Source organism: Salmo salar, chromosome ssa10 (assembly GCF_905237065.1).
Source record: "Salmo salar chromosome ssa10, Ssal_v3.1, whole genome shotgun sequence".
In the NCBI taxonomy this organism is placed as follows: Eukaryota; Metazoa; Chordata; class Actinopteri; order Salmoniformes; family Salmonidae; genus Salmo; species Salmo salar.
Genome location: NC_059451.1, coordinates 108,575,583 through 108,598,484, shown reverse-complemented (window position 1 = coordinate 108,598,484; position 22,902 = coordinate 108,575,583). Strand labels below are relative to the sequence as shown.

General features: G+C 41.7%; 1 protein-coding gene across 2 annotated transcripts in view; it reads right to left on the bottom strand.

The window, feature by feature from the left end:
• The window catches only part of LOC106561480 (fatty acyl-CoA reductase 1), a 39,650-nt gene that overhangs the window by 14,390 nt on the left and 2,358 nt on the right, over window positions 1-22,902 (bottom strand). For both annotated transcript variants that reach the window (XM_014125476.2, XM_045688376.1), the window contains exons 2-8: window positions 7,082-7,307; window positions 6,528-6,703; window positions 2,154-2,333; window positions 1,372-1,549; window positions 1,220-1,264; window positions 620-747; window positions 428-495 (exon numbers count right to left, since the gene is read on the bottom strand). In XM_014125476.2, coding sequence (XP_013980951.1) covers window positions 428-495; window positions 620-747; window positions 1,220-1,264; window positions 1,372-1,549; window positions 2,154-2,333; window positions 6,528-6,703; window positions 7,082-7,270 — 964 coding nt within the window. In that variant the 5' untranslated portion in view covers window positions 7,271-7,307. The remainder of the gene's footprint in view (window positions 1-427; window positions 496-619; window positions 748-1,219; window positions 1,265-1,371; window positions 1,550-2,153; window positions 2,334-6,527; window positions 6,704-7,081; window positions 7,308-22,902) is intronic.

The following is a 22,902-nucleotide window of genomic DNA, read 5'->3' as shown; positions in this document are numbered from 1 at the left end:
CTGCTGTTGATCTTTCTCAGATGGCTAGCATTCAGAGACTATGTACACAGGATCCCATGTGGCTCAGTTGGTAGAACATGGCGCTTGAAACGCCAGGGTTGTGGGTTTGATTACTATGCGGGACCAGTACAAGAAAGTATGAAAATGTACGCACTCACTACTGTAAGTCGCTCTGGATAAGAGCGTGTGCTAAATGACTAAACTGTACACTGGACACAAATCCAGGAGAGGTCATTTACAGGGAGGTGACTAACACTCCAATGAGGGTGTTAGTAAACCAAAACCTTCTCACATTCACTACAGTGATAAGAGTGGGTCCTCAAGAGTATGACTGATAATCATTATTTATCATTCTGCTTTGTTGGGAGCATCCAAGAACAAATCCAGTCAGAGTGTATTTGGATAAGATATGAGGAGCGTTTCATACCAACTTCACCCCAGTGGAACGGGTTGATGCTGCCTGTCGTGCAATTGTACACCAATATGCTCTTAGGCCTGCGGGGATAAAGGGGAACAAAATAGAATGCCTGCCATAGAAACCTGAAATAATATTTGCATTTCACAATCACATTATTCATCCAGCTCTACAGATGACAGCTGCAGTGTGTGTGAGACTGACCTGGTGTGTCTCTGGGAGCCTGAGTACCAGGCAGCAGCCAGTGTGGTATTGATGACCACGTCCACAGGTACCAGGTCAGCCACCGCGTTGTTGGACGCTCTCATGGTGCGCAGGATCCCCTTTCCTGCCTATACAGGGCAGAGAAGTGCTAGGTTCATTACCAGGTGATGGGAATGTGGTTTCTCAGGTTATAAATCAGCAGCCTTTGAAATGGTCATGATCGCATTATTGCGATCTGAGCATTTTACATATTGCACTCCAGTATCTCTACTTGCACATTCATCTTCCGCACATCTACCATTTCAGTGTTTAATTGCTATATTGTAATTACTTCACCACCATGGCCTATTTACTGCCTTACTTCCCTTATCCTACCTCATTTGTACACACTGTATATAGACTTTTTCTACTGTATTATTGACTGTATGTGTGTTTATTCCATGTGTAACTGTGTTGTTGTATGTGTCGAACTGCTTTGCTTAATTTTGGCCAGGTTGCAGTTGTAAATGAGAACTTGTTCTCAACTAGCCTACTCGGTTAAATACAGGTGAAATAAAAAATATATAAAAATACTGAGAACATATTTTTTAAGGTACTTACTGCAATGAATATTCCACTAGGTCCATTGAAATTATCAATCCAGCCCTAAGAGTGAAAAAACATGTTATGAACAGTATACAGAATTGACCACGGTCAGCTACAGTATAGCTACCGCTTAGAAGACAGCCGGCTCAGTACATGGGAAGACTCACTGGGAACGGCTCTTTCCAACTGGCCCCAACTATAGAAGGCCTGATTATTGCCACGTTGAGGTTTCCACACTCCTGCTGGACCAGGTACTCAGCCATGGCCTTGGTGTAGGTGTACGTGTTGGGCCTTTTTCCAATCAGCCCTGGGGTCATCGCTGAGACCAGCTTCTCATCCATCCATCTAACCAACATGAAAACACATTGAAGACAGAGCCACAATAAAAAGGTCCATTATCTGCCATATTGCTCAAATACAAAATATATATTCCCAAGACCACAAACCAAATAAGTCTCTGAAATTCCCTTTCCCCACACACATACTTGTATGTCTCTGAAGAAATTAGCAAATGCCTACTGTAGTACTTAGGGATGGAAAAATTCCTACATAAACATAACACTGACTTTCACACAACTGGTGACCATGCACCACCTGCAAGAGCAGTCAGAGGCCCCACCTAACATTTAGAGGAAAGCAAATGTCCTTTTAACAGTTCCAATTGCCCTAACACAAATGAGTGAGTGCCACTCAATCAGTAACCAAACTCCATGAAGTTTAAATCAGAGACCGTCCCTGTTTTGGCACAGTTTCAGTCCATGCAGTGAGATATTGAGAGACCCACAAGGGATAGCTACCAAGCTTATGCATTAGCCACTACAAACTAATCCACAGGATGAAAATCTACTTATCTATGATTTCCATTTCATCTCAGTCAAACATGCCAAGCTGTAAATTACTATAATCTCTTGGCTTCCGTTTCTAACAATCGGCAAAGAACTTTACTCACTCTAGGCTGTCGATGAGCTTCTTGTAGTCAACAGGAGGTGGGTAAACCACTTCCTCAATGAGTGTCCGGTCACAGTTGGCGTAGGCTGTGGACACATGGAGGAAAACCTCCAAGTGCTTCATTTTGTGGGCAAGAGCCACCATCTTCTGGGTGGCTAGAACATTCAGCAGCATAGCATCTCTGAAAGAAGGAGAAGAAAGAAAATGTCACAAAACATCATTACAGAAATGTACTCAGTACTTTGTTGAAGAACCTTTGGCAGCGATTACAGCCTTGAGTCTTCTTGGGTATGATGCTACAAGCTTGGCACACCTGTATTTGGGGAGTTTCTCCCATTCTTCTCTGTAGATCCTCTCAAGCTCTGTCAGGTTGGATGGGGAGTGTTGCTGCACAGCTTTTTTCAGGTCTCTCCAGAGATGTTAGATTGGGTTCAAGGCCCCGCACACTGACTCTGTACCGGTGCCCCCTGTATATAGCCCCGTTATTCTTATTGTGTTGTTATTATTAGTTTTTATTTTAGTCTACTTGGTAAATATATTCTTAACTCTTCTTGAACTGCACTGTTGGTTAAGGGCTTGTAAGTAAGCATTTCACGGTAAAGTCTACACTTCCTGTATTCGGTGCATGTGACAAATAAAGTTTGATTTGAAGTCCGGGCTCTGGCTGGGCCACTCAAGGACATTCAGAGACTTGTCCCGAAGCCTCTCCTGTGTTGTCTTGGCTGTGTGCTTAGTGTCGTTGTCCTGTTGGAAGGTAAACCTTCACCCCAGTCTGAGGTCCTGAGTGCTCCGGAGCAGGTTTTCATCAAGGATCTCTGTACTTTGCTCCGTTCATCTGTCCCTTGATCTTGACAAGTCTCCCAGTCCCTGTCGCTGAAAAATATCCCCACAGCATGATGCTGCCACCACCATGCTGCACCGTAGGGATGGTGACAGGTTTCCTCCAGATGTGACACTTGGGATTCAGGCCAAAGAGTTCAATGTTCATTTCATCAGACCAGAGAATCTTGTTTTCCCTGGTCTGAGAGTCTTTTGGTGCCTTTTGGCAAACTCCAAATGGGCTGTCATGTGCCTTTTACTGAGGAGTGGCTTCCGTCTGGCCACTCTACCATAAAGGCCTGATTGGTGGAGTGCTGCAGAGATGGCTGTCCTTCTGGAAGCTTTTCCCATCTCCACAGAGGAACTCTGGAGCTCTGTCAGAGTGACCATCGGGGTCTTGGTCACCTCCCTGACCAATGCCCTTCTCCCACAGTTGCTCAGTTTGGCCAGGCGGCCAGCTCTAGGAAGAGTTTTGGTGGTTCCAAACTTCTTCCATTTAAGAATGATGGAGGCCACTGTGTTCTTGGGGACCTTCAATGCTGCAGAAATGTTTTGGTAGCCTTCCCCAGATCTGTGCCTCGAGACAATCCTGTCTCGGAGCTCTGCGGACAATTCCTTTGACCTTATGGCTTGGTTGTTGCACTGACATGCACTGTCAACCGTGGGAGCTTATATAGACAGGTGTGTGCCTTTCCAAATCATGCCCAATCAATTGAATTTACCACAGGTGGACTCCAATCAATTTATAGAAACATCGCAAGGATGACCAATGGAAACAGGATGCACCTGAGCTCAACTTCCAGTCTCATAGCAAAAGGACTGAATACTTATGTAAATAAAGTTTTTTTTAATAAATTTGCAATTATGTGGTATTGTGTGTAGATTGATGAGGAATACAATGAACTTAATCAACTTTAGTTAATCAAGTCTAAAGTAACAAAATGTGGAACAAGTCAAGGGGTAAATACTTTCTGAATGCACTGTGTGTGTGTGTATATACAGCAGAAGTCAGAAGTTTACATACACCTTAGCCAAATATATTTAAACTCAGTTTTTCACAATTCCTGACTTTTAATCCTAGTAAAAATGTCCCTGTCTTAGGTCAGTTAGGATCACCATTTTATTTTAAGAATGTGAAAAGTCAGAATAATAGTATAGAGAATTATTTTTTTCAGCTTTTATTTCTTTCATCACATTCCCAGTGGGTCAGAAGTTTACATACACTCAATTAGTAGTTGGTAGCATTGCCTTTAAAATGTTTAACTTGGGTCCAACGTTTCGGGTAGCCTTCCACAAGCTTCCCACAATACGTTGGGTGAATTTTGGCCCATTCCTCCTGACAGAGCTGGTGTAACTGAGTCAGGTTTGTAGGCTTCCTTGCTCGCACACGCTTTTTCAGTTCTGCCCACAAATTTTCTATAGGATTGAGGTCAGGGCTTTGTGATGACCACTCCAATACCTTGACTTTGTTGTCCTTAAGCCATTTTGCCACAACTTTAGAAGTATGCTTGGGGTTATTGACCATTTGGAAGACCGATTGAATCTAATGTTTTGCTTTCGTTGTAAAGCCTTTTTGAAATCGGACAGTGTGGTTAGATAAAGGAGAGTCTTATCTTTAAAATGCTGTGAAATAGTCATATGTTTGAAAAATTGAAGTTTTTGTATTTTAGAGGAGTTTGTATTTCGCGCCACGCCCATCATTGGATAATGGAGCAGGTGTTCCGCTAGCGGAACGTCTAGATGTAAGAGGTTAATCTAACCACACTGTCCGATTTCAAAAAGGCTTTACAACGAAAGCAAAACATTAGATTATGTCAGCAGAGTACCCAGCCAGAAATAATCAGACACCCATTTTTCAAGCTAGCATATAATGTCACATATACCCAAACCACAGCTAAATGCAGCACTAACCTTTGATGATCTTCATCAGATGACAACCCTAGGACATTATGTTATACAATACATGCATGTTTTGTTCAATCAAGTTCATATTTATATCAAAAAACAGCTTTTTACATTAGCATGTGACTAGCATTCCCACCGAACACTGCCAGTGAATTTACTAAATTACTCACGATAAACGTTCACAAAAAGCATAACAATTATTTTAAGAACTATAGATACAGAACTCCTCTATGCACTCGATATGTCCGATTTTAAAATAGCTTTTCGGTGAAAGCACATTTTGCAATATTCTCAGTAGATAGCCCGGCATCACAGGGCTAGCTATTTAGACACCCAGCAAATGTAGCACTCACCAAAGTCAGATTTACTATAAGAAAAATGTTATTACCTTTGCTGTCTTCGTCAGAATGCACTCCCAGGACTTCTACTTCAATAACAAATGTTGGTTTGGTTCAAAATAATCCATAGTTATATCCAAACAGCGGCGTTTTGTTCGTGCGTTCAAGACACTATCCGAAAGGGTAAATAAGGGTGACGAGTATGGCGCAATTCGTGACAAAACAATTCTAAATATTCCATTACCGTACTTCGAAGCATGTCAACCGCTGTTTAAAATCAATTTTTATGCCATTTTTCTCATTAAAAAAGCGATAATATTCCGACCGGGAATCTGCGTTTAGGTAAACAGACGAAAGAAAATAAAGCATTCGGTCGACTCGGGCACGCGCCTAAGCCCATAGTACTCTGATCGGCCACTTGCCAAAAGCGATAATGTGTTTCAGCCAGAGGCTGCCTCGATATCGTTCAGCTTTTTCCCGGGCTCTGAGAGCCTATGGGAGCCGTAGGAAGTGTCACGTTAGAGCAAAGATCCTCAGTCTTCAATAAAAAGAGCCAAGATGAAACACAACTTCTCAGACAGGCCACTTCCTGCATGGAATCTTCTCAGGTTTTGGCCATTCCATTTGAGTTCTGTTATACTCACAGACACCATTCAAACAGTTTTAGAAACTTTAGGGTGTTTTCTATCCAAAGCCAATAATTATATGCATATTCTAGTTACTGGGCAGGAGTAGTAACCAGATTAAATCGGGTACGTTTTTTATCCGGCCGTGTCAAGACTGCCTCCTAGCCCTAACAGGGTAACAAGAAATTTGTGGAGTGGTTGAAAAACAAGTTTTAACCTGTTAGGGCTAGGGGGCAGTATTGACACGGCTGGATAAAAAACATACCCGATTTAATCTGGTTACCACTCCTACCCAGTAACTAGAATATGCATATACTTATTACATATGGATAGAAAACACCCTAAATTTTCTAAAACTGTTTGAATGGTGTCTGTGAGTATAACAGAACTCAAATGGAATGACTCCAACCTAAGTGTATGTAAACTTCTGACTTCAACTGTGTGTGTGTGTGTGTGTGTTATGTATATATATATATTTATATTTATTAAAGCCTAAGCAATAGGTAGGTACGTCCGGAGGGTTAGTAAAAATGTGAGAGTAATTTCCCTGCAGGAGAAGCAAGTGTGAGTGAAGAGCCAAGATCACTGTAGATAAATCTGAAATTGCAGCACTGTCCAGCAAGGTTCTGGGAGCAGAAGTGAAACAACGTTCTGTGGAGCAGTATCAGGAGAGAAACAATGGCTCACTTTAGAGGCTCATTGAATCGGATGGTTGCAGCACAGTGGAAGACTATGTTGATGCAGTCAGCAAGCGTTTCCTGGTCCACTTTGCTCAGGTCCAGTTCTGGCAGGGTGAGGTCACTGTTCACAGCCACTATCTTCTTAGCAAAGTCTGGCTGCTCATCTCGTAACCTGTCAAAAAGCTGAAAAACAAATACAGTTGTACTAGAGTTGTAATACTCCTTCATGCCACTTTCACAGCCAATAAGCTAAAATGAGCCTTCTCAAGGTTTTTCTTTTATGAAATCAATTTGTAGGTGGAGGGATGCGTTTTGGTTCGAAAGCACTCCAAGAAAGCAATTCCATTAGTAAGACTTAGGCTTGCCTACATTGTGGTCTTCCATGGCCCAATTGTAAAGACCGTATGGAGTGTGGGCTGTGGAACTACGAAGTTTCCGTAACAAGCAGTCAAGAACTTATGACGCATCACCCCACACAGCCTACAGAGTTTTGGCTACCCCCCTAGAACATTCCTCTTTGGCTACCCCATTAGACCTTTCCCCTTCTCCAGCTCTTCTCACCTTGCAGTTGATCATGTCTGCGATGCGGGCCAGGGGACCGTGGCCCGCTTTGTGCCGGACAAGGACGTACACAGCCTTGACTCCAGGGCAGGACCGCATCAGCTTCTCCAGTAGGACTTTTCCCATAAAGCCTGTGGCCCCTGTGATCAGCACATTCTTCCCCTCATAGTACTCAGGAATGGTCACCATTTTGTCTGTGTGCTCCAACCTTCCTAAACGATGCCACCTGTGGAAGGATTACATCATCGTTAGCCTAGTCACTGAAGATCCTTACTAGCGTGATTGAATTTCAGAAATTACTAAGGCTGTGACCATATCAAAAATAAAAACACGACGCAGACCTAACTCTTCAGTCCTTTAAAAACCTGTTGTAAGTAAGATAGTAGTCTATAGCTTGGAAAATAAATAATGTGACTCTGGATGACAACATAATGATGTTCGTTTCCTAAAGAAGTTAAATCCGCTTTGTTTCCTTGCCACGATACTAACGAGTATCGCAATACTCGTATTGTCACTAGCAGTTACACGGTCAAAACCACCCCAGTTTGTAGAGGCAAAAACTCCCCTTACCATCTTAACAGTTCACTTTCTAAGCCTATAGCTATCACTTACAGAAGCCAACACATCTTAGGAATTCAGCCACTCCAATGTTGTAAGCAACTTTTATCCTTTCTAATCCACACACTGCCATTAAGATGGCTGCCGAGCTCAAAAGCTTTACTTAAACCTTGCTGAGACGGGTTTCTCATAGGCACAATCTACTACAAGAGGTCTAGAGAGCAGAGTTGAGCACTCTGCAAAGATCCAGTAAAGACAATTGAAACAGCCTAGAGTAGTAGAAAGAAGACTGCTCTACACAACATCACATTTAAATCACTAATACCCAGTTTACCTTGTTACAACACAAGAATTTAAACAAGCCTGTGATATATATTTTTTTTAACAACTCTAGTCTTATCTCTAGTCGTCGGGTGGATGATACGCTGCTGTTGATACAGAACACTACTCAGACAGATAGTGCCTTCAGAAAGTAATCCCACCCCTTGACTTTTTCCGCATTTTGTTGTTACAGCCTACACACAATACCCCCTAATGTCAAAGTAGAATTATGTTTTAAGAAATATTTACAAATAAATGTAAAATTAAAAGCTGAAATTTGTGTAATAATTAATAAAAATTAGCTAAAGTTGTCATGACTGTCCTGTGAGGATCCAAATAGGTCAGATCAGCTTTGCAATAAATAACTTCAACCAGACCCCCCCTCACCCACAGAAGGGGGGAAGGAACTGGTGCGGGTTAACACCTCACACCCTGTTGTAAATCAAGGACAGAACATTCAGACATCCCTCTCCAAATTCACACAAGGAATGTGCTTTGTTTTAAAAATACTTTTCCTGGCGTGGGGAATGGTCAGAGGTGACCTAAAATAACACAAATGCCGTTTTGGTTGTTATTTTGTAATGTCATTAAAAAATGTTAAAGGAAATACTGTAACTTGACAAGTATACGTACATGTACGAAGTTTCCATCCTCTGCGTTGTGCATGCTATATGAAAAATTATTAAAGTGTTTTTGTTAAGAGAGGGATGTGATTTTAGAAACTGTAAGAGGAAATTGTTTCTATAACTGTGCACAGTAAGTAGTCACCGCCCCCCTTGAGTGAGGTCAGAGAGCGTGTCAACCTGACAGAACCGCCCCTTTTGAACGAACTGTATAAAATGGGTTAATAATTAACATATCAGATCAGAGAGACGTAGAGCTGCAGCTTACGTTTAAAGTGGTTTGAACTCAATCTCAACATGAGGTAGAGACGATAAAGTTACCTCCCGGACAATCACTGGTACGGCTGATTAGCTGTCTTAAGTAAAGTATCTAGAAAAGCGAATTTAAGTGGGACCATTCTACTACTCTTTTCAAACCATTGTATTCCGCTACTCTCATCACCCCACTGGGAACCATCGACAGGGCTGGCCTATCTTCACAGAAGCATCTTCCAGAGCGAATGGAAGTTGAATAAACTATAACTACACGACAAGTCACAGGATATCGGAAGACTGCAGAGGAGAACAACAGAGGAACCATTTTGGACAATCAGAGCCTTACAAGCGTGCCGCAAAAACGGCAATTCCAAGGAGGACCCGCTCAGAGAGATACAAAGCGAACCAAGGCATTTTCACATAAATGCATTCATGATTTCTGACTCCAAGTGGACGGCGGTTCGTGTGGAAAGTATAAGTGAGTAGTTTCTAAATGTACCAACGTTAAGTGTCTCTGTCCCTCTCTCTCTCTCACTATGTCTTTCGTAACAAGCAGCCATATTGTTGTCAGTCCGCTAGGGACCTGATTCTTATGTATTAAGTGTGTATGTTTATCCTGTGTAACCATTTAGTTAGCAAGTAAATAAATTAAACCAATTTGTGTAGTACTGAATCACAAGTGAGGCTCAGGTTTTTGCAGATGCAAGGAGGTTTACAACTGTTCAGAATGATGACATGATACGAGGTTATGATTAATAAGTTGACTGTTTATGGATGTAATAGGTAGACCTTTAGAGTTTAATTTGGGAGATGGTAACTCTTTAAAGAACCGCTCTCGTGGTGTCCCAGATCCTAATGAGTTAATTGTTACATGATGAATTTAAAATCGGTAACAATTAAACATATATAGACTGTTTAGATACATAAATCTTCAGATTAATGAAAGTAAAGTCACGACAACGTTGTCATCTATGTTATGGCGATTATTTTAACTGGCTAGCCAGCTAAGTTAACATTAGGTAGCTAGCTAACAAGCTAGAAATGAACCAAAACATTGTTTAGAAAGTAGCTTTTAGTTGCTAGATTGAAATAAATATACAAAATTCATTTTTAACGGATGGATTTATTGGAGGCTGCTGATGTCATGCAGCCTGTTGTTTTACTCACAGTTTAGTACATGGCCTCACATGTGAATCCTTAAAGAAAAAGGTGGGGCTGAGGCTTAACAGGGTGTGAACAATGCCAAATGGGCCAAATGAGCTCTCCAGTATGTGTATCAAAACATTCAAGTGCCATTTTCTCAAAAGTGAGGTTACAAGTTAATCAATTTTCAAAGCAGAATTACTTTCCCATTTTTCTTCAACTGTAGTGTATAATATTCAATTGTCTTACTCCAAGTCTAGTTTTATCCAATGCTAAAAAACACCCTTTTGTTACATAAGACCGAATCGAGCAGGTCGGTAACATTTCGGATTGACTTAACACACAACCACTAATGAGCTGTGGAGCTTCTCAAAGTAATGTTTTCTTCACCTCAAACTGCAAGCAAACAAATTCAGTTTTTACATCAATTGAGAATGGTAATAACTCAATGTATTTGAAAAATCTTTCCAGCTCTCTCCTTTTCGATAACCGCTTAGCTTGAAAGGGAACATTTTCATAAAATAGGCCTACAGTGGTTCCTCCTTTAAAAGTTGCGAGCTTACACCGTGAGACTTAGAGATACCCAGCGGCACGGCTTCGTTCCTCCAGACCACCACAAGGGGGAGTTAGAGCACTCATTATGCATTTGGGTCCCAAGGTATTTATATGACCAATCATATCGAGTGGTTCCAATGATGAATTTGACACGAGCCACCTGTCCCTGGTGACATTCTTCAGCAAAGGTGGCTGACAAAACATTACGGTGGAAGCAAATGTAAGTAGTTATAACATCATAACAAGTCAAGCAAAAAATGTACAATTGAGAGGAATGTTAATAAATGTAGAGACAAATGTTTGTGCATATTTTGTCATGAAGTTAATTAACAAAAATCGCTATTTAGCAAGTTAGCTGAATGTCTAACATTAGCCAGCTAGCTAGTGTTTTGACATGAGAATGAATATATCATTTGTGTTGTTTAATGTTTTAGGGACTCTGGCGAAAACCAGAAAACCAGGCTGTCGTCTTGTGAAACAGTGGATGTAAAGTATCTAGCTAGCTAAAGCATTTACTGCAAATTGAATGTACAATTGTGTTAGCTTGCCTTGCTTATATTTGTCCTGCAATACAGCTGAAGTAACATAGCTAGCTAACTATTTATTTGCTTATTGTGTAGTGGAGGATAAAAATAACTATATGCCTATGGATGTGTAGCTAGCTACAGTATGTAGCCAATCTGTGTATGGACCCTAAAACTTTTGGTATGAAAATTAGTTCAGAACCTATGAAACTCAGCTATCATAGTTGTTGTTTTTTTTATTATTTATTTTACCATTATTTACCAGGTAGGCCAGTTGAGAACAAGTTCGCATTTACAACTGAGACCTGGCCAAGATAAAGCAAAGCAGTGCGACAAAAACAACAACACAGAGTTACACATAAACAAACGTACAGTCAATAACACAATAGAAAAAAAGTACATGTACAGTGTGTGCAAATGCAGTAAGATTAGGGAGGTAAGGCAATAAATAGGCCATAGAGGCGAAATAATTAACATTTTTCATTTAACACTGGAGTGATAGATGTGCAGATGATGATGTGCAAGAAGAGATACTGGGGTGAAAAAAGAGCAAAAACTAATAATAATATGGGGATGAGGTAGTTGGGTGTGCTATTTACAGATGGGCTGTGTACAGGTGCAGTGATTGGTAAGCTGCTCTGACAGCTGATGCTTAAAGTTAGAGAGGGAGATATACGTCTCCAGCTTCAGAGATTTTTGCAATTTGTTCCAGTCATTGGCAGCAGAGAACTGGAAGGAAAGGAAGCCAAAGGAGGTGTTGGCTGTTGGGATCACCAGTGAAATATACCTGTTGGAGTGTGTTGGTGGGTGTTGCTATGGTGACCAGTAAGCTTAGATAAGGTGGGGCTTTACCTAGCAAAGACCAGCCAACGAGAGCATACAGGTCGCAGTGGTGGATAGTATATGGGGCTTTGGTGACAAAACGGATGGCACTGTCATAGACTGCATCCAATTTGCTGAGTAGAGTGTTGGAGGCTATTTTGTAAATGACATCACCGAAGTCAAGGATCGACAGGATATTCAGTTTTATGAGGGTATGTTTGGCAGCATGAGTGAAGAGGAAGCCGATTCTAGATTTAATTTTGGATTGGAGATGCTTAATGTGAGTCTGGAAGGAGAGTTTACAGTCTAACCAGACACCTAGGTATTTGTAGTTGTCCACATATTCTAAGTCAGAACCATCCAAAGTAGTGATGCTAGTCGGGTGGGCAGGTGCGGGCGGCAATCGGTTGAAGAGCATGCATTTAGTTTTACTAGCATTTAAAAGCAGTTTGAGGCCTCGGAAGGAGTGTTGTATGGCATTGAAGCTCGTTTGGAGGTTTGTTAACACAGTGTCCAAAGAAGGGCCAGATGTATACAGAATGGTGTCGTCTGCGTGGAGGTGGATCAGAGAATCACCAGCAGCAAGAGCAACATCATTGATATATACAGAGAAAAGAGTCGGCTCGAGAATTGAACCCTGTGGCATCCCCATAAAGACTGCCAGAGGTCCGCACAACAGGCCCTCCAATTTGACACACTAAACTCTGTCTGAGAAGTAGTTGGTGAACCAGGCAAGGCAGTCATTTGAGAAACCAAGGCTATTGAGTCTGCCGATAAGAACGCAGTGATTGACAGAGTCGAAAGCCTTGGCCAGGTCGATGAAGACGGCTGCACAATACTGTCTTTTATCAATGGCAATTATGATATCGTTTAGGACCTTGAGCGTGGCTGAGCTGCAAACATGACCAGCTCGGAAACCAGATTGCATAGTGGAGAAGGTACAGTGGGATTCGAAATGATCAGTGATCTGTTTGTTAACATGGCTTTTGAAGACTTTAGAAAGGCAGGGCAGGATGGATATACAGTTGAAGTCGGAAGTTTACATACACCTCAGCCAAATGCATTTAAACTCAGTTTTTCACAATTCCTGAAAAATCCTCGTAAAAATACCCTGTCTTAGGTCAGTTAGGATCACACCTTTATTTTATGAATGTGAAATGTCAGAGTAATAGTAGATAAATCATTCCATTTCAGCTTTAATTTCTTTCATCACATTCCCAGTGGGTCAGAAGTTTACATACACTCAATTAGTAGTTGGTAGCATTGCCTTTAAATTGTTTAACTTGGGTCAAACGTTTCGGGTAGCCTTCCACAAGCTTCCCACAGTAAGTTGGGTGAATTTTGGCCCATTCCTCCTGACAGAACTGGTGTAATGGAGTCAGGTGTGTAGGCCTCCTTGCTCGCACACACTTTTTCAGTTCTGCCTACACATTTTCTATAGGATTGAGGGCAGGACTCATTTGCGACCAAGCTTTAACTTCCTGACCGATGTCTTGAGATGTTGCTTCAATATCTCCACATAATTTTCCTCCCTCATGATGCCATCTATTTTGTGAAGTGCACCACAACATGATGCTGCCACCCCCGTGCTTCACGGTTGGGATGGTGTTCTTCGGCTTGCAAGCCTCCCCCTTTTTCCTCCAAACATAATGATGGTCATTATGGCCAAACAGTTCTATTTTTGTTTCATCAGACCAGAGGACATTTCTCCAAAAAGTACAATCTTTGTCCCCATGTGCAGTTGCAAACCGTAGTCTGGCTTTTTTATGGCGGCTTTGGAGCAGTGGCTTCTTCCTTGCTGAGCGGCCTTTCAGGTTATGTCGATATAGGACTCATTTTACTGTGGATATAGATACTTTTGTACCTGTTTCCTCCAGCATCTTCACAAGGTCCTTTGCTGTTGTTCTGGGATTGATTTGAACTTTTCGCACCAAAGTACGTTCATCTCTAGGATACAGAATGCGTCTCCTTCCTGAGCGGTATGACAGCTGCGTGGTCCCATGGTGTTTATACTTGCATACTATTGTTTGTACAGATGAACGTGGTACCTTCAGGCATTTGGAAATTGCTCCCAAGGATGAACCAGACTTGTGGAGGTCTACAATTTTTTTCTGAGGTCTTGGCTGATTTCTTTTGATTTTCCTATAATGTCAAGTGAAGAGGCACTGCGTTTGAAGGTAGGCCTTGAAATACATCCACAGGTACACCTCCAATTGATTCAAATGATGTCAATTAGCCTATCAGAAGCTTCTAAAGCCATGACAATTTTCTGGAATTTTCCAAGCTGTTTAAAAGGCACAGTCAACTTGGTGTATGTAAACTTCTGACCCACTGGAATTGTGATACAGTGAATTATAAGTGAAATAATCTGTCTGTAAACAATTGTTGGAAAAATGACTTGTGTCATGCACAAAGTAGATGTCCTAACCAACTAACAAACTACAGTTTGTTAAGAAATTTGTGGAGTGGTTGAAAACAAGTTTTAATGACTCCAACCTAAGTGTATGTAAACTTCCGACTTCAACTGTAGGTCTATAACAGTTTAGGTCTAGAGTGCCTCCCCCTTTGAAGAGGGGGATGACCGCGGCAGCTTTCCAATCTTTGGGGATCTCAGACAATACGAAAGAGAGGTTGAACAGGCTAGTAATAGGGGTTGCAACAATTTTGGCGGATAATTTTAGAAAGAGTGGGTCCAGACTGTCTAGTCCAGATGATTTGTAGGGATCCAGATTTTGCAGCTCTTTCAGAACATCAGCTGTCTGGATTTGGGTGAAGGAGAAGCCGGGGGGGCTTGGGCAAGTTGCTGCAGGGGGTGCATAGCTGTTGGCCGGGGTAGGGGTAGCCAGGTGGAAAGCATGGCCAGCAGTAGAAAAATGCTTATTGAAATGATCAATTATCGTAGATTTATCGGTGGTGACAGTGTTTCCTAGCCTTAGTGCAGTGGGCAGCTGGGAGGAGGTGCTCTTATTCTCCATAGACTTTAGAGTGTCCCAAAACTTTTTGGAGTTAGTGTTACAAGATGCAAATTTCTGTTTGAAAAAGCAGGCCAGGTTGATTAGAAAGGCCTGCTCGCTGAAGTGTTTTAGGGAGCGTTTGACAGTGATGAGGCTTGGTCGTTTGACCGCGGACCCATTACGGAGGCAAGTAATGAGGCAGTGATCGCTGAGATCCTGGTTGAAGACAGCAGTAGTGTATTTAGAGGACAAGTTGGTCAGGATATCTATGAGGGTGCCCATGGTTATGGATTTAGGGTTGTACCTGGTAGGTTCCTTGATCATTTGTGTGAGATTGAGGGCATCTGGCTTAGATTGTAGGACGGCCGGGGTGTTAAGCATATCCCAGTTTAGGTCACCTAACAGTACGAACTCTGAAGATAGATGGGGGGGGGGCAATCAATTCACATATGGTGTCCAGGGCACAGCTGGGGGCTGAGGGGGGGGTCTATAACAAGCGGCAATGATGAGACTTATTTCTGGAAAGGAGGATTTTTAAAAGTAGAAGCTCAAATTGTTTGGGCACAGACCTGAACAGTATGACAGAATTCGACTTCAAGTCGGTATGGCATTAATGAAGCCTATGGATTGAGTAGAATATAATAACTTTATTGTGCCAAGGATGCAAGTCCTATATACATGTACTGTAGTTATTACCACGCATGAGATCCCCACATTGTAGCCTGTACATTGAATATATTCACTGATCATGTACTCTTCCTTGGTAAATAAAGGTGTGGTTCAGGTATGAATCTGAGACGTTCTTTTTCAGTCACGTCCAATACTAAGTGTATCAAACTATTCTTTGAATGATGCTGAATGTATTACAATTATACACTTGAACAGTGTTTACCACTCCTGCTCCTGGACATCAATGATTACACATTGTAACTATGCAATAGACTAGAAACATGATTTAAGTAAAGGCTGATTTGTAATTCATATATACACCTATGCATATCCAACTCCCTTCATCTGCATTAATCTGAGGACACAGGATAGGTGTATTATTCCAATGAGATAATTTCAACCAGTGGAGAATGTGAAACGCTTTATTGAAAGTTCACTATCCAGGTGTTATAAATACATGCATTATAAATAGTATAATTGTAATATTATAAATACAAGTTCAATCTGTACTTCAATGCACATATGGTGTCAGAAAGAGGTGGGGAGAGATGTGTAGAAGACAGAAAAGGAAAGAGGTAAAACAGAGGAGGGGGAAGACAGCATATGATTATTGAATTACAGTGCTACCCTAATATTCTCCTAGTTCATCACAATTATATAGTGTCTCTTGCGGTGTCTCCTAACCAGCCTTGGGCTCCCAGTCGGCCTGAAGATAATCTTAAAAGCGGGTGAGGTAGCAATAACAGGAGTGCTTCCTCTCTCACATCAAAACATACCTGCAGATGAGACGGACAGAGAATAAAAAACAGCTTAATCATGCTAACACGGTCAGTCATCATAATCATCAGGAGGTGAAATGCAAAACTGACCTTGGATCATTAACTCTGGGACTACTAGATCTCAATCTGTATTTCAATGTCAAGCATTGCTTTAATAATACTTCCTGTATAATATCCCTTATAACAAATCATGATAGCATTGGATAGATACATGTGTAGCATGTGACAATAGCAGGATGACATAAAAGATAGCGTCACAAATGAATACCACTTGAAGCTTGGTGATGACTTGATCATTTGAATCAACTGTGTAGTGCTAAGGCAAAAACCTGCTCTAGCCAGAATAGCCTACTCTCTCACTTCTGACAGCTGGGCTTGCTATCCTTTCACCCTCCTCCAAAAATACAAATGTTTGCCATTATCCTACATAGTGTGGGAGGACTGCACCTAAAAAGGCTGGAGACTAACTATAATCTAACTAACTACTAATACTATACTAGTAGCTATACTAACTACTAATCGAAGAGCATGCATATGTGCTGACCAAAAGATGAGGAGTCAGTGGTGGAGTTCACTTGACGTTGCAGCACAGCAAGATTCTCAGTAGGCAGTGGGATGTCAGGAACAATGACCCCATTGTCAGTGTTTCCAGATTATCCCCCTGATAAAGCAGGTCCCCCACCTGCTGAATCTGGAATGCACAAAAGAACCAATCTGTGTTTATGTGTAAATCTTAAAATAAGCAGCTGACATCTTAAGGGTTTTTTAATTAATGCAAGTGAGACAGGTTCCATGTACAACAAGACAGGCAGAGAGGAAGAGAGAAAAAAAACTGAACAGTTTAATTACCTCTGCTTATGGACACTTTTGCCAGCAATAAAGCTTCCACGGCCTGTTCCTCGCACAGTGAACACACAGTCGTGGCCAAAAGTTGAGAATGACACAAATATTAATTTTCACAGTCTGCTGCTTCAGTGTCTTTAGATATTTTTGTCAGATGTTACTATGGAATACTGAAGTATAATTACAAGCATTTCATAAGTGTTAAAGGCTTTTATTGACAATTACATGAAGTTGATGCAAAGAGTCAATATTTGCAGGGTTGACCCTTCTTTTTCAAGACCTCTGCCATCCGCCCTGGCATGCTGTCAATTAACTTCTGGGCCACATCCTGACTGATGGCAGCCCATTCTTGCATAATCAATGCTTGGAGTTTGTCAGAATTTGTGGGGTTTTGTTTGTCCACCCGCCGCTTGAGGATTGACCACAAGTTCTCAAATGGGATTAAGGTCAGGGGAGTTTCCTGGCCATGGACCCAAAATATCGATGTTTTGTTCCCTAAGCCACTTAGTTATCACTTTTGCCTTATGGCAAGGTGCTCCACAATGCTGGAAAAGGCATTGTTCGTCACCAAACTGTTCCTGGATGGTTGGGAGAAGTTGCTCTCGGAGGATGTGTTGGTACCATTCTTTATTCATGGCTGTGTTCTTAGGAAAAATTGTGAGTGAGCCCACTCCCTTGGCTGAGAAGCAACCCCACACATGAATGGTCTCAGGATGCTTTACTGTTGGCATGACACAGGACTGATGGTAGCGCTCACCTTGTCTTCTCCGGACAAGCTTTTTTCCGGATGCCCCAAACAATCGGAAAGGGGATTCATCAGAGAAAATTACTTTATCCCAGTCCTCAGCAGTCCAATCCCTGTACCTTTTGCAGAATATCAGTCTGTCCCTGATGTTTTTCCTGGAGAGAAGTGGCTTTTTTGCTGCCCTTCTTGACACCATGCCATCCTCCAAAAGTCTTCGCCTCACTGTGCGTGCAGATGCACTCACACCTGCCTGCTGCCATTCCTGAGCAAGCTCTGTACTGGTGGGTGCCCGATCCCGCAGCTGAATCAACTTTAGGAGACGGTCCTGGCGCTTGCTGGACTTCCTTGGGCGTCCTGAAGCCTTCTTCACAACAATTTAACCGCTCTCCTTGAAGTTCTTGATGATCCGATAAATGTTTGATTTAGGTGCAATCTTACTGGCAGCAATATCCTTGCCTGTGAAGCCCTTTTTGTGCAAAGCAATGATGACGGCACGTGTTTCCTTGCAGGTAACCATGGTTGACCGAGGAAGAACAATGATTCCAAGCACCACCCTCCTTTTGAAGCTTCCAGTCTGTTATTCGAACTCAATCAGCATGACAGAGTGATCTCCAGCCTTGTCCCCGTCAACACTCACACCTGTGTTAACGAGAGAAATCACTGACATGTCAGCTGGTGCTTTTGTGGCAGGGCTGAAATGCAGTAGAAATGTTTTTTGGGGGAGTCAGGTCATTTGCATGGCAAAGAGGGACTTTGCAATTAATTGCAATCATCTGATCACTCTTCATAACATTCTGAAGTATATGCAAATTGCCATCATACAAACTGAGGCAGCAGACTTTGTGAAAATTAATATTCGTGTCATTCTCAACTTTTGGCCACGACTGTACATCTGGCAATATTTACATTTTAGACACATTGATCAGCTCACACTCAAAGTAAATAATATAGCTTATTTTTGTAAATATGAAAATAACAGATATGACCGTTCAATCTAAAGCAACAGATGTCATTTTCAGGATACATCAATACAGCACAGAAAACACCAGACTGGTATTGTGGTTGTTCATTAGGTGATGGGAAATATGCAATATGCATACAAAATAATATACTTACCTTCCTTGAAAATCCATCTATACCGCCAAAGATGACAATGTTGTATCTTGAAAAAAAAGCATTAGAATTAAAAGTGAAATGTTTAACCTATTAACCTGCATCATTATTTATGTATTACCAGTTGATGAAGAACTCCAATTTCATACATAATTGAAAATGTATCTACGAATAAGTAAGAATAAAAAAGTTAAAATAACTTATTAGATTTGATGGAGACATTATACATCTTAGTACCGTATCAATTTATGATTTGTATCAATGTGGACGAGAGACAGGGGAGCAGGACCAGAGTATTTTTGCCGAGCAACGCAACGAAGCTGGATCATTCTGGCAATGATACCTGCACCATCTACACGCTGCAAAGACTCCCTAACTCTTCACCATTGTACACGATGGCCCATTGGTCAAAGGAAGTATTAGAGAATTCTAAAGCCCACATGGGGCATCCTTGCCTTAATGGCCCTGACTTTCTGGTCTAACTCTTCATCTAACATATCAGAATAGCATTCCCTGACAGACAGTGTTCTTTCATCCTTCTGTAAAAAAGCTAACCGTTATGATTATATATATATCGACTATGAAACAAATAGGACATGGCCTGCTTATGCCATGAAATAAAGTTAGATGAATTCAACTGAAAATAGCAAAAACAGGCGTTCGTAGCTAAATGTTTTTGGTTAGCTTGAGAATAATAATTGCATGATTTATCATTCTACGGTATGCATGTAATATAGTAGAATGTTATGAACCGACACTGAATCGTAGGAGCTAACTGCTAGCTATGTAACGTTAGAAGTTGGACGGAAGAACGCCCAGTGCTGCTTACCTGAGATGCCATCGTCACACAGTCCTTCGTAGGTGTCCACTATGACTTCCTTCGTGTCGGAAAGAAAGGCTGAGCAGTATTGGTTGTAGCCAAACTGATACTCAAAACATGGACAAAAATCGAGGGTGGTTGACAGCTAAATTAAATTGGAGTTGTTTTCAAATACATTTTTTGTTCTCAAAATATTTTTGGGGAACAAAATGCAGTTTTGCGCTCTATTACAAAATATTTGATTGCACTTTTTTTTTTACTTTGATGCCTCGTTTTTGCTTTCAGAACAATTGTTTTTGATTGAATTTTTTTTTTTTTTTTTAGCTCTCGACAAAAAGATTTCTATTTGTTGCAAGTTGAAGAGGGGGCTAATAGCTGAACAAGACTATTCTTCAGTAAAGACTGAATAGTTTAACAGCCGAGCTAGGTGTGAAAACCCCCCCGTCCCATCACAGACTAGATTTGCCCTAATGAGCAAGGGGTTAGGAGTTCGAGCACTGATTATGATTTTGGGTCCCAATGGACTACTATGTCTCTAACTGACAATGAATGGGCAATATAAACTGATAATTGTGCACGACTTCAAATGAAACAAGCAGGGAGCAGGTTTCGAACCCTCAACCTTCTTGCCCGATGTCCAGCGCGCTATCGACTGTGCACCAAAAGCATGCTCAAGCCGCAGAGTCGATAGAGCGCGTCCTCTTGTTGGCTTGCTACTCAATGTAATAAAAGTAATGACTTTTCAAGTTATCTACTCTGATTCCAGAGCACTCTCGTCTGAGTGTACCAGAGCGCAGAATGAATTTACAAGCGCTCAACAACCGTTGAATATGGTCTGTGTCAGTAAACGTCAGGCAAAAATGCGTAATTAAAATTGTTCGCAGCAGCACAGTTACAGTCACCAATGCTCTGGTTAACACGAAAACTGCCTAACCAGCTCTGCTAGGGCGAGTAAAATGGTCAGAGTGGTCTCATTTGTGTCTAGAAGTAGCTAGCAAGCTAGCCAACGTTAGAACGGCAGTTAAGCACCCAAGCTAAGGCCAGAACGCTCAAATCAACCCTACTCCTCAGCACCAACGTCCAGTGTGTGCTCCGAGAGCGAAACGGTCTGAATTTACCCAGAGGGTTTTTCATTTTTTACAGAATAGAAACAGCATAATATTAATCAAATAAATGAAGCAAGTACCAGTCAAAAGTTTGGACACACCTACTCATTCCAGGCCTTTTCTTTATATATTTTTTTTACTATTTTCTACATTGTAGAATAATCGTGACGACATCACAACTATGAAATCAGTTAAGAACAAATTCTTATTTACAAAGACAGCTTATTCCTTCCTCCCCGTCAGGGAACATATTGTCCATGTTCTGTTATAATCTCCACCCGGCACAGCCAGAAGCGGACTGGCCACCCCTTATCAGTTTGGTTCCTCTCTAGGTTTCTTCCTAGGTTTTGGCCTTTCTAGGGAGTTTTTCCTAGCCACCATGCTTCTACATCGGGGGGCTAGGGTCAGTCTGTCACATCTGGAGTATTTCTCATGTCTTATCCGGTGTCCTGTGTGAATTTAAATATGCTCTCTCTAATTCTCTCTTTCTTTCTCTCTCTCTCTGAGGACCTGAGCCCTAGGGCCATGCCTCGGGGCTACCTGGCATGATGACTCCTTGCTGTCCCCAGTCCACCTGGCCGTGCTGCTGCTCCAGTTTCAACTGTTCTGCCTGCGGCTATGGAACCCTGACCTGTTCACCGGACGTGCTACCTGTCCCAGACCTGCTGTTTTCAACTCTCTAGAGACAGCAGGAGCGGTAGAGATACTCTCAAAGATCGGCTATGAAAAAGCCAACTGACACTTACTCGAGTTTCTGACTTGTTGCACCCTCGACAACTACTATGATTATTATTATTTGACCATGCTGGTCATTTATGAACATTTGAACATCTTGGCCATGTGCTGTTATAATCTCCACCCAGCACAGCCAGAAGAGGACTGGCCACCCCTCATAGCCTGGTTCCTCTCTAGGTTTCTTCCTAGGTTTTGGCCTTTCTAGGGAGTTTTTCCTAGCCACTGTGCTTCTACACCTGCATTGCTTGCTGTTTGGGGTTTTAGGCTGGGTTTCTGTACAGCACTTTGAGATATCAGCTGATGTAAGAAGGGCAATATAAATACATTTGATTTGAATTGAACCCCGGTCTCCCATCCGGTCCGCACAACACAGGGATTCTTTAGCTAAATAGCCAAGTACTGTACTGCCGACCGTCAGGTTGTACAGTGCCATATTTTCCGTTCCATCATTGTTTTTCATGGAATAGAAACACCATAATATTAATCAAGCAAGTACCAGTCCAAAGTTTGGACACCAACTCATTCCAGGCCTTTTCTATATTTGTACTATTTTCTACATTGTAGAATAATAGTGAAGACATCACAACTATGAAATAACACATATGGAATCAGTTAAGAACAAATTCTTATTTACAAGGACAGCCTCCTCCTTCATCACGGTCGGGGAATTGAATCCCGGTCTCCCGCGTGCCTGCAATATGGAAGATTATCGAATGCTTCTCAAAGATGCCCTCTGGTGGTCAAACTAGCACTAACTTGCATTAACAGAAAAAATAGCCGACAATTAAATGAATTGCCACATTTCGAATGCTGCGGCAGCCCGCAAGGTGTGCCACAGTATGACGTAACTTTTAATTGTGGAACCACTGTACCTGATTCGGGAAACTCTGAGGGCCCATAATATTTTATACAATGTTACAAGTTTGCTAATGCTAGCGTCAGTCAGACCCAAGTTAATAGGTTTCAAGTTTGTTGCAGACAGGCCATGTATAGCCATGGTAGTTTCTACCTGCAGGCTGCAATGTTTTTATGTAGGCTATTTTTACATAGTTGACAAATGGCAATAGAAGTTACTGTTTAGGTTTGTATCATTTAGGTTAATTTTGATTAACCACATGACAATGATTGAGACACGAAGACATTATTATAAATGAAATGAAAGTGTGCATATGAAAACCATAACTGGCACGCGGACCGGTAGAAATGGTAAGATAAATTGGCATTCCACATGAGAAAGGTTGCCGACTCCTCGTGTA